We start from the raw sequence: 11336 nt of genomic DNA, 5'->3' as shown, positions 1-11336 counted from the left end.
TTCCGTTGTGCTGCAGGCGAAAAGAACAGCTCACGCTTTCAGACATTTTCACGTTCCAATTTTCATTTCTTCAAGAGTCTGGTATTGAGCATTATTCTCGTTGAATTTGCTACGCTTCGCTGCTGGGTGATGGTTGTGTAACTGCGTCACTTGACTACTTCGTTTAATTAAATATCTAACAACTATATAATTACCATATTACATAGAAATCCAAGTCCTATGGCAGATTGGAACTGCTGAGACTTTACCTGACGTGTGTTACCGTTATCATTTGTCTGGAGCAAGGTCTGGAGACCTTGAAATACTTTCACTAGAAACTGTTTTACGTAAGTTAATACAAAAGTTATTTCGTTTGAGTGACAAAAAACGTCACAGTTTACTTATAGTGCTATATTGTAGGCCTATAGCCTAATATTATTAATTTCACTAACGCAATTCTTTGTTACACTTGCAGGGATAAAATAATCCAACGAAATGTCAAATAGAGACGATAAAAGTATTCAAATGTTGTCAATGCCTGCCCTTGGGCGACATTTCGATTTGGGTACCGTTTACGATGCAGTCAGAGATGCAATTATTCCCGGTAAGTAATAAAAAATAACATTTTCTGGGTGGGTTTGTCGTTGTTTTCGTTTTATTGAAGTTCATACAATTAATTGATGTTTATTCAGTTTTTGCTATAATGAAGCAGTAAATCGCCCTATTACACTACATTAATGGCAAATTGGGAACATTACTCTAGAAACAGATCGAGGAAACATAAGGTTTAGCAATAAAAAAAGGTTTTAGTTTTTAAATAGCTATAGAAAATCATTTTTAATTTTACTAGGATAAAGAGACACAGCAAGCCACCTTATCATGAATAAATTTTTTTGTTTGTTTTTATCAGGCTATCCTACTTTCTTGAATGGAAGTGATCTAAAAAACGTCCAATCCACCATGATTAACCACACAGATTTTTCGATTATTGCTTCAGACAAGTTCGCTGACAAATTCCAAGAATTAAAGTTCAATGGGTCATTACAAGTCAGCATCTTGTGTGGCCAGATTGAACTCGGCGGATCGGCAAATTATCTCAGCCAAAAGAAAAGCACAAGTCGTGAATCGAGCGTTCACTTGACACTTAAGCGACGCACCGCAGTCAAGAAATTAGTAGGCCTAGAGAACAACATGGCTTACCGTGACATTCAAACAACCGGTAAAATCGGCTCCGCAACTCACATCGTTACGCAAATCGAGTACGGTGCTGAAGCCACGTTCACGTTCACCAAAAAACTAAGTGAAACAGAAAACCAGCAAGAAGTCAACGGACAGCTGAAATTAGGTGCCGAAAAAATTCAAAAATGTCTTGCAGGGAACGCGAATGTTGGAGGTAGTTGGGCCAACACCAATCAGGAGAACGAGGATAACATCGAGTGTAATTTTCAAGGTAATTTCGAACTGCCCAATGAAGTGGAGAGCCCAACAACGTTCAAAGAAGCCATCGAGTTTGCCAAAAAGTTTTTGCAATTTTCATCCGATCGGGTAGCCAAAGATGATGCAGATGGAAACAAGTCCCTTGGCGTTCCTGTTATTGTTTGGCTCTACCCGTTGAAAGATGCACAAGAAGCACCGGCTCTCCGATACGAAATTCCCCATTGGATGGCATCTCAATGCTTCCTAATAATGGAAAACTACAGTGAAATTGAAGATAAACTTGTTCTGATGCTTGAAGATCCTCTATTAGAACATCTAAGTCCACTTCAAAATAAGCTCCAGCACTTCCAGCGATACCTAACATCTGTCATTGCCGAACTGAAAATAAAATTGTGGGAAATGGTCGTCGGCTTTCGCGGAGGCAAAATCCAAGAAGAAGATTTCAAAATAGAGATGGATCGAATCGGCAATGAAAAATTCACGTTAAATTCCAATCGCCTTAAGCAATGGCTGGCTCAGAAGAACAAGGAACTTTGCTTAATCAAGAGGTTTCAAGATGAAGCTAAAAGTAAAATAAAAAATCACAGCAAAGTTCATTTTTTCCCTTCTGCGACAACACTGCAAGAGCAAATGACCAAATTCCCAGTTGATTGTGGTTTCGAATTTTCATTTTCCTCCTTATCTCGCCCAGAACCTTTTATGGAACTGCTTAAACAAAGGCTCGGGACAATTTTTTCAAATGAAATTCCCTTACCGACCAATAATTTAAATTCAGATTTAGATTGTTGCTACGGAAATGAATCTGTCGTTGAACGGATCTCGAAAGAAATTGTCATCTTTGCCGAATTAGTCAATGCCAAATCAAAGGACGAGAAATTCGCTTTTGCCATGACGGCACCCGACGAATACAACGAAACTTGCGCAAATCAATTTTCGATCATCGTTCACCAAAAACAGAAAAGGATTTTTGGGTGGGATGCAGTTTCAAAAGTCATCTGTCAACATTATCCAAAAGAAAAAATTATCGACATCATACGCCTGTTAGTTGAAGAAAAAATCCCAGAAGAGTGGAATTCAATTCCTCTCCTTGCCTTGTGTACATTTTACAAGAAAGACAATTTGATTGACATTGTCCAATTGTTAATTGATAAAAAAATCGACATCAACTGCAAAACAAGCGATGGATCGAATGCCCTCCTTATCTTGTGTCGATATTACAAACAAAAAAACTTGATTGACATTGTGCAATTGTTAATTAAAAATAACATCGAAGTCAATTGCAAAAATGACAACAAGCTGAATGCCCTACTTTTCTTGTGTAAATATTACGACAAAGATAATTTAATTGAAATTGTCCAATTGTTAATTGGGGAAAAAATCGACGTCAAATGCGAAACCAACCAGGGATATAATGCTCTTCATTTTGTGTGTCGTTATGCGCCTAAAAATAATTTGGTTGACCTCGTTTCGATACTAGTTCGGCTCAAAATGGACAAAAAAGCAAAGACGACTGATGGTTCAATTGGGACTGCACGTTCCTTACTTTTAGAGCGTTTTAAAGAAAACGAAGTGGCAGATGTTCTTCAATTTTTGGATTCATAGACTTATCATCTTCTTTGGTACATAAAACTATGTAAGTTTTTACATTTGACCTGAACATAAAATACTTCGTGCACTACGTGACAAAAAGTCGAATCATTTATTTGATTTATAATTATTTTTAGAATGCATTTACTTGGACTGTTTGCCAACAGGATGATTCGCTGGTTTTACTACATTAAGAAAATTTTCTTAGTTCTTTTTTCAATTAAATCATTTGGGTAATATTTAATGCATTTAATTTAAATGCAACGCTTGTGAAATATTACCCAAAATTGGTAAAATGTGCTGTTCAAAATGATTTACTCTAACCCAAAACATGTTTTGAAATTTACGCCATTTAACTTATGCTTCATATGGTATTCCACCTAATAATAGGCCTATCAACTGTCAATCAATTTATTAATACCCCAAACATAAGTGCACTTTATTAGAAAAAATAAAATAAAATTCGTTATATTATAGACTTTTGTTTCAAGATCTCCAGCCAAGGCTTTTCTTTAGGTGACTTTGATCTCAGTAAGACGTGGCATCATGAATAAACCTGCTGGGTCAACAAAATAAAAAATAATAAGTATAGATGGCACCGCGTATCGTTTTATCCTTCACTTAATGAGGGTGAGCACTGAGCAGATAACCGATACAGTGAAAAACTTTGGACTCGTATCATAAAATAGTCTTTAACGTGCAACTAAGAATAATTTTGGCTGCAGTTTTAAGGCGCACACAATTTGTAGCTAATTTGTATGGGACACTAATGTAAGTAATCGACACGAAATTACCAATATTACACAGAACACGAAAGACTATATTATTTACGTTCGACAGGATTTACACAGTGGCAAGTCGCCAATAAAGTCGCCATACAATTAGGTCGATGAAGGGAAGACGATCTTTGATTATTATTGTCTCTATTTCTTCTATTAAATCACAAACAACGATAGGGAAAGGATCTATTAAAAAATCTGTTAATAACATATCCAAAATCCCTTACAAAATCGCTGTATTTTTTCACTATGGCTGATGAGGCTTTTCACTCAAGAAAATTTTAACGCAACCCAAGAAAGCTCCTTTGTAAACATTATACAGTGTGTCTCGTTCCCCAGTTCTGTTCAAGGATTTTACGGCAATAAAACTTTTATTATCGGCTGGGACACTATGGTAGAAGAGGGGATGGTATGTTCACGTACTAGAATTTTCCCATAAGGCTAGATCCCATGTTGCCACGATAAATTGTAGTGAAGCCAAGCGGATTTTCTCCAGAACTATGTCTGAACACATTTTTTTCTAAGTCCTTTTGAAAAACAAAACAAATTAAGATTTTGTATAAAAAATGTGATAAAACTCGTATTTTTTACAGAATCTAGGTTCTATCAATTTTGCTTTTAAAATATAAAAAAAAAAAACGAAAATTTAAAAAATGTATTTAAGTCTCTCTTTCATCTCTCGTCGCTCTTCCATCTTGCCTTAAACTCAAAAAGACCTTTAATCATTAGCCGTTTCTGGAAGGAAAATTCAAGAAACACGATTCAGTAACGCTACGTTTGGTGGCAGCACCATTTACCATGGCAAAGGACTTTGAAAAAAAAACCCTGAAAAACCGATGAGGATCTAGCCTTATGGGAAAATTCTAGTACGTGAACATACCATCCCCTCTTCTACCATGCTTGGATGGAGCTTTTATTGCGCCATTTCTAGAAATAGATCCCGCTGTGCTGCAGACGAAAAGAACAGCTCACGCTATCAGACATGTTGACGTTCCAAAGTTATTTTCATCAAGAGTCTGTCTGGTATTGAGCCTTCTCGTTGTGTTTGCTACGCTTCGCTGCTGCGTGCTGGTTGTGTAACTGAGTCACTTGACTCTTTCGTTTAATTTTTTTTTCACGTTTAGGCTACTCTTTCAGAAACAACCGATCAATCGAGGTTCACAATTCCTTTTACAGGTATATAAATATTAGTATAACTATTATATAATTATTATACACATAGAAATAAAATCCTATACTGCAGACGATTGGAACTGCTGAGACTTTTTCTACATGTGTCACTGTCATCTGTCTGGAGACCTTGAAATACTTTGACTAGAAACTGTTTTTTAATACGTAAGTTACAAAAGTTCTTTTCGTTTGAGTGAGAAAACACATAACAATATACCTATTATAGTTCTATTTTGTAATGTTTTACCCAATGTTCACTTCACTAACGAATTCTTTCAATTACGCTTACAGGGTTAAAATATCCAATGAAATGTCGAACAGTGACATAAGTAGACAAACGTTCGAAATGCTCGCTCTTGGGCGACATTTCGATTTGGGTACCGTTTACGATGCAATCAAGGATGAAACTATTCCCGGTAAGTATTAAAATAAAAGTATCTTCCTGGTTGAGCTTGTCGTTATTGTTCTCGTTTTTTAGACTTCATACAACTAATTATTTTGAAATCAGTTTGGACAATGGAGCAGTATAGCGCAGTATAGGGCTCTTTCGGATCTGTTTTATTTAGCCGATTTATCTGGCAACGCAGCATGGCGCCGTCTCTTGGTAGGGCGAGAACAGGGAGAAGAGGAAGAATGGGAGGGAGGAGGGCGTCCTCCCATTCTCCCTATTCTCGCCCTACCAAGAGACGGCGCCATGCTGCGTTGCCAGATAAATCGGCTAAATAAAACAGATCCGAAAGAGCCCTATAGGCCTAATTCTCCACATTAGTTGATGGCCACATTATATAAATGTCCACATTATTAATAATAGAAATGAAATCGAAGAAACGTTTTAATTTTTAAATAGCTCGTTTATAAAAAAATCATGTTTTTAATATTATACTAGCAGTTATAGAGACAGAGCACACCTCCGCACACCTCATCATGAATCCAATTTTTTTGTTTTTTTTTTATCAGGCTATACTTTCTGGAATGGAAGTGATCTGAAAAACGTCCAGTCCACCAGGAACGACTACACAGATTTTTCGATTATTGCATCAGACAAACTCACCGACAAATTCCAAGAACTGAAAGTCAACGGGTCACTACAAGTCAGCATCTTAAGTGGCATGATTAAGCTCAGCGGATCGGCAAATTATCTCGACAAGACGAAAAGTACCAGTCGCCAATCGAGTGTTCATGTGAAGTTGAAGTGTCGCACCGCAGCCAAGAAATTACTAATGGAACATTTGGATGAGAGTAATTTGCGTTACCCACAGATTCAAAGAAGCGGTAGAATCGGCTCCGCAACTCACATCGTTACACAAATCCAGTACGGTGCTGAAGCTACGTTCACGTTCACCAAAAAACTAAGCGAAACAGAAAACGAACAAGAAGTCAACGGAAAGCTGAAATTAGATGTCGATAAATTTACCAAATTTCTTAAAGGGAACGCAAATGTTGGAGGTAGTTGGGCCGACACAAATCGAGAGAACGAGGATAGCATCGAATGTCATTTTCAAGGCGATTTCGAACTGCCCAGTAACGTGGATCGTCCAACAACGTACAATGAAGCCATCGAGTTCGCCAAAAAGTTCTTAAAATTTTCATCCGATTGGATGGCAAAAGACGATGCGGATGTAAGCAAGTCGCTTGGCGTGCCCATTAAAGTTTGGCTCTACCCGTTGGTGTTGATGCAAGATGCCCAAGGAGCTCCGGCTCTTCGATACGAAATTAGCGTTACGCTGGCGTCTCAATGCGTCCTGATTATGGATAACTACGGCGAAGTGGAAGGTACACTTGTTCTGATGCTTGAAGACCCTTTAGTAAAAAAGTTAAATCCACTTCAAAAGAAGCTCCAACTGTTCCAGCGATGCCTAACATCTTTCATTGCCGAACTGAAAATAAAATTGAAAGAAATGGTCGTCGGCATTCGCAGCGGCAAAATCAAAGTAGAAGATTTCAGTCAGCTGATGAGTCGAATCAGCAATGAACAATTCACGTTTAATTCCAATCGCCTCGAGCAATGGCTGGATCAAAAACACAAGGAACTTTGTATTATCCGAAGATTTCAAGATGAAGCTAAAAATAAATTAGGAAATCAGCAGAGCAAAGTTCATTTCTTCCCTTCTGCGAAAACACTGCTAACGCAAATGACCAAATTTCCAGTTGATTTTGGTTTCGAAATTTCACTCTCCTCCTTGGCTCACTCAGAACTTTTTTTGGATCAACTCAATCAGACGCTCGGGACGAATTTTTTAAATGAAATTTCATTACGGAAGAATACTGTAAACTTAGATCTTTGGTGTGAAAATAATTCCGTCATTGAACGGATCCAGAAGGAGATAGTCATCTTTGCCGAAGTAGTCAATGCCAAATTTTACGACGAGAAATTCGCTTTTGCCATGACGGCACTTGACGAATACCACGAAACTTGCGCAAATGAATTTTCGATCATTGTTCACCACAAACCGAAAAGGGTTTTGGGGTGGGATGCAGTTTTGAATGTTTGTCAACATTATCCAAAAGAAAAAATGATAGACATCATACGCCTGTTAGTTGAAGAAAAAATCCCAGAAGTATGGGATCCGTTTCCCCTTTTTGTTTTATGTCAACATTACCACAAAGAAAATTTGATCGACATTGTCCCATTGTTAATTGAGAAAAATATCGACGTCAACTGCAAGGACATTAACGGAAATAATGCCCTCCTTTTGTTGTGTCGAAATTACGACAAAGAAAATTTGATCGACATTGTCCGATTGTTAATTGAGAAAAATATCGACGTCAACTGCAAAAAAAACGACGGATGGAGTGCCCTCCATTTCGTGTGTTGGCATTATAAGAACGAAAATTTGATTGACATTGTCCGGTTATTAATTGAGAAGAATATCGACGTCAACTGCAAACTAAACGACGGATGGAATGCCCTCCTTTTGGTGTGTCGAAATTACGACAAAGAAAATTTGATCGACATTGTCCGATTGTTAATTGAGAAAAATATCGACGTCAACTGCAAAAAAAACGACGGATGGAGTGCCCTCCATTTCGTGTGTTGGCATTATAAGAACGAAAATTTGATTGACATTGTCCGGTTATTAATTGAGAAGAATATCGACGTCAACTGCAAACTAAACGACGGATGGAATGCCCTCCTTTTGGTGTGTCGAAATTACGACAAAGAAAATTTGATCGACATTGTCCGATTGTTAATTGAGAAAAATATCGACGTCAACTGCAAAAAAAACGACGGATGGAGTGCCCTCCATTTCGTGTGTTGGCATTATAAGAACGAAAATTTGATTGACATTGTCCGATCGTTAATTGAGAAAAATATCGACGTCAACTGCAAACAAAACGACGGGTGGAATGCCCTCCTTATCTTGTGTCGACATTACGACAAAGGAAATTTGATCGACATTGTCCGATTGTTAATTGAGAAAAATATCGACGTCAACTGCAAAACCAACAACGGATGGAATGCTCTTCATTTCGTGTGTTACTATGCGCCTAAAAAACTTTTGGTTGACCTCGTTTCGATATTAATTCAGCACAAAGTCGACAAAAAAGTAAAGACGACTGATGGTTCAATTGGGACTGCACGTTCCTTACTTTTAGAGCGTTTTAAAGAAGACGAGGTCGCAGATGTTCTTCAAATGTTGGATTCATAGGCGCATTTTTTCTTTGGTACATACAGCTATGTAATTCTTTACATTTGACCTGAACATAAAATACTTCGTGCATTATGTCAAAAGTCAGAATATTTATTCAATTTTTAATTCTTTTTAGAATGCATTTCCTTGGAGTGTTTGCCAACAGGATGACGATGATTCGCTGCTTTTACTACATTCAGAAATAATTTTCTTAGTTCTTTTTTCAATGAAATGCAAGCTTCTGAAAAATTGGTAAAATGTGTTCAAAAAGATTTACTCTAACCCAAAACATGATTTGAAATTTACGCCATTTAACTTATGCTTAAAATGGAATTTCACCTAAATATCATCTTCTGTCAATCAATTTATTAAAACCCCAAACAAACATAAGTGCACTTCTTTAAAAAAAAAAAAAATTTTGTTTTAGACTTTCGTTTCAAGATCTCCAGCCAAAGCTTTTTCTTTCAGGTGACTTCTTGACTGTGGTGGAGGAGGCTGCAACATTTGTTGTTGTTGTTGCTGTGATTGTTGTTGTTGCTGAGCAGGAAAGTGTCTGCTGTGCCCTTCGGCTCTTCTCCTTTCCATTTCACGAGCCATGGCCGACCGATACGCCTCGTAATTCATCACAATCGTCTCCAGTTCCTGTTTGTACAAACGTTTGAGGACGTTGTCGTAGCAGTCGAGTTCCGGCAGCCGGAACAGCTCCCACCGCAATTTGTGGTCGTGTTCGGGGGCTGCACGAAAGTAAAACTGCAACCAATAAGGGATCTCCTCGTACAGGTAAGGATTGGCCGGGACCAGCACTTGCGGTGGAGCGTGAAATTCCGTGTGACGTGGAGCCGGAGGCATCGGTCTCGACGGACGCATTTGTGCATCCGCCAACGAAGAGGATCCCGACGTGATGTAACGGGGGGCACACGGATGTTCGTACTGGGCGTGGCGGGTCGTGTGATTGACGTAATAAATTCCAAATTCACTCGACTCGACTCGTTCCCAACCTGAAATGATAAAACAAAATAAATTAAAATCCTTATTTAAAATCAAAAATGTTATACCAGTGGGCAATCCTTCTTTCTCCAGCGGATGGGACCAGTGAGTCGTCTGCGTGTTGTGATCGATGTAATACTTTCTGCCACGCAACGTGTAATCAATCGACCATCCAGGTGGCAAAGGAAACTCTTCCGAACCGCTATCCTGACTCGTGTTGGTCGACGACGACGCTGGAGGTCCAGCAGCTCCTGCGGTCGTCGATTTACTCAAATTCTGATAGACGGGATTCTCTTGCTGTTGTTGGGAGCTGCTGTTACTGGCCAGCGAAGACTGGGAAGCGCTGACGCTGCTGGAAAGCAAAAGAGGGATGTTGGCGTAGGTGGGAGAATGTTGTTGTTGTTGTTGCTGCTGCTGTTGGTGGTGGAGTTGTTGTTGTTGATGCTGTTGGACGCTGAGCCTCAACTGGGCCAACTGTTGCTGCAAGACCAACAACTGTTGCTGCTGTTCACGTGCAGAAGCAGAGAGATAAAGTGGATAAATGTGCTGCTGTTGTTGTTGTTCAGCTGCCTGCATTGAGCTGAGCTAAATTGTTCAAAAATTAAAATAACAATTAGTCGAATTTATTTAATTGTAATAAAATAAAAAAAGGAAAAAGATTCTTTCATTTCCAGCCAGACCAAGGAGAGAGAGAGTGTGTGCGAACCAGCAGACAAACAAACAAAAGACAAACGAAAAGCAAAAATGAGGAAAGCCATACCTGGGAATCAGGATCAACCAGAACGAGTTTCAGTGGATTGGCCTGGGTATTTTGGTGGCATAAAGGAGAGTTGGCTGGGAACTGCTCAGACCCCGGTTTCATCAGAATATGCCCCTCAAGGCCCAAGCCTCTTGCCAGTGAGAGTGAATCACTCTCTGATACCTCGGCGTAATCAGCGTAGGCCTCATCAAAGGAGACAGACTAATTTGGGGGCAAAAGCCGTGCAACACAAACAAGGATGTGAACATTCACTCAAGCCAGGTGCCGATGCAAGCAAACATGCCGTAAACAAATCACCATTAAACACACAAACAAACGTCTACCTACCAAATGACTCTGTTGCTGTTGCTGCTGCTGCTGTTGTTGTTGCTGCTGCTCAGCTTTGACTTCGCTGGCAGGTATGTACCTTCCCTCGTAACCCTGCTGAATTTGCTGCTTGCCACCATGTTTTATGTTGGACACTACTTCCAAACTTTGAGTCGAGCCGCTCAGCTTCTTTGCTGCCTGGGACTTGCTCTTCAAAGCATCAACAGTTCTAGTGGAGGTCCAGACGTTGATGACTACGTAATGACAAAAGAATTCCGTTTGTTAACTAGACCAAAACATTCTTTAACGGTATGCAAACTGGTTTATATGTATTTACTTGGCACATCTGAAGGCGCTTCTTTCTTTAGGTATTTCCCCGTCGTAGTTCCATTCGAATTCCAAGTTTTCGGATCCTTTTTCTTCGTCAACATTTCCGTTGTGACTTGTGTAAATTGTGAAACGATTACAAATTTAGTAGAGCTTCCGAATCTTGATGAATCAACACACACTTGACGAGGTTTTCCACTTGAAACCCCCTTGCCGGAGGTGAAAAAACAAAACTTTTGGGCGCATTCCAACGTTAGAGGGCCACCTAACGGTTGAATCTTTATCATTTTCGGTTAAATATTTTTTCTCAAATATTTATCTAAATTATATCATTAATTTTTGAATTAAAAATTTAGCCTATTTCAAATGTTT

General features: G+C 39.0%; 3 protein-coding genes across 8 annotated transcripts; 2 read left to right on the top strand and 1 right to left on the bottom strand.

Annotated features, from left to right (window-relative positions):
* The first annotated feature begins 69 nt into the window (after positions 1–69).
* LOC124209128 (stonustoxin subunit alpha-like) lies at positions 70–3210 on the top strand. Of its 2 annotated transcripts, XM_046607006.1 has the most exons (4): positions 80–326; positions 455–583; positions 890–3049; positions 3141–3210. In XM_046607006.1, exons 2-3 carry the CDS (start codon positions 475–477, stop codon positions 3016–3018), a joined length of 2238 nt encoding a protein of 745 aa, XP_046462962.1. In that variant the 5' UTR covers positions 80–326; positions 455–474; the 3' UTR covers positions 3019–3049; positions 3141–3210. The 2 variants fall into 2 exon arrangements, with proteins under 2 accessions (XP_046462961.1, XP_046462962.1); XM_046607005.1 differs by having other exon boundaries at positions 70–326; positions 890–3210.
* Positions 3211–3472: 262 nt separating this feature from the next.
* Positions 3473–8933, top strand: LOC124209127. Of its 4 annotated transcripts, none has more exons than XM_046607004.1 (6): positions 3473–3774; positions 4907–4958; positions 5026–5117; positions 5244–5368; positions 5910–8618; positions 8721–8933. In XM_046607004.1, the coding sequence occupies exons 4-5, from the start codon at positions 5263–5265 to the stop codon at positions 8600–8602; spliced, it is 2799 nt and encodes a 932-aa protein (XP_046462960.1). In that variant the 5' UTR covers positions 3473–3774; positions 4907–4958; positions 5026–5117; positions 5244–5262; the 3' UTR covers positions 8603–8618; positions 8721–8933. The 4 variants fall into 4 exon arrangements, with proteins under 4 accessions (XP_046462960.1, XP_046462959.1, XP_046462958.1 ...); XM_046607003.1 differs by lacking the exon at positions 3473–3774 and adding an exon at positions 4462–4805; XM_046607001.1 differs by lacking the exon at positions 3473–3774 and adding an exon at positions 4467–4847.
* A 2-nt stretch (positions 8934–8935) lies between these two features.
* Positions 8936–11202, bottom strand: LOC124209132 (scaffold protein salvador-like). Of its 2 annotated transcripts, XM_046607009.1 has the most exons (5): positions 10975–11202; positions 10659–10891; positions 10332–10532; positions 9640–10156; positions 8936–9582 (listed from the first exon to the last, which is right to left on the bottom strand). In XM_046607009.1, the coding sequence occupies exons 1-5, from the start codon at positions 11066–11068 to the stop codon at positions 9008–9010; spliced, it is 1620 nt and encodes a 539-aa protein (XP_046462965.1). In that variant the 5' UTR covers positions 11069–11202; the 3' UTR covers positions 8936–9007. The 2 variants fall into 2 exon arrangements, with proteins under 2 accessions (XP_046462965.1, XP_046462966.1); XM_046607010.1 differs by lacking the exon at positions 10332–10532.
* Between the last annotated feature and the right edge of the window lie 134 nt (positions 11203–11336).

Source organism: Daphnia pulex, chromosome 12 (assembly GCF_021134715.1).
Source record: "Daphnia pulex isolate KAP4 chromosome 12, ASM2113471v1".
Taxonomy (NCBI): Eukaryota; Metazoa; Arthropoda; class Branchiopoda; order Diplostraca; family Daphniidae; genus Daphnia; species Daphnia pulex.
This window is presented reverse-complemented; position numbering and strand designations above follow the sequence as displayed.

Coding starts and splice junctions, on each gene's coding strand:
- LOC124209127 (XM_046607004.1), top strand. CDS start 5,263: ATGTCGAACAGTGACATAAGTAGACAAACGTTCGAAATGCTCGCTCTT. Junction 5,369..5,909: donor CAAGGATGAAACTATTCCCG/GTAAGTATTAAA, acceptor TTTTTTTATCAG/GCTATACTTTCTGGAATGGA.
- LOC124209132 (XM_046607009.1), bottom strand. CDS start 11,068: ATGTTGACGAAGAAAAAGGATCCGAAAACTTGGAATTCGAATGGAACT. Junction 10,892..10,974: donor AGCGCCTTCAGATGTGCCAA/GTAAATACATAT, acceptor GTCATTACGTAG/TCATCAACGTCTGGACCTCC. Junction 10,157..10,331: donor TGGTTGATCCTGATTCCCAG/GTATGGCTTTCC, acceptor TGAACAATTTAG/CTCAGCTCAATGCAGGCAGC.
- LOC124209128 (XM_046607005.1), top strand. CDS start 475: ATGTCAAATAGAGACGATAAAAGTATTCAAATGTTGTCAATGCCTGCC. Junction 584..889: donor CAGAGATGCAATTATTCCCG/GTAAGTAATAAA, acceptor TGTTTTTATCAG/GCTATCCTACTTTCTTGAAT.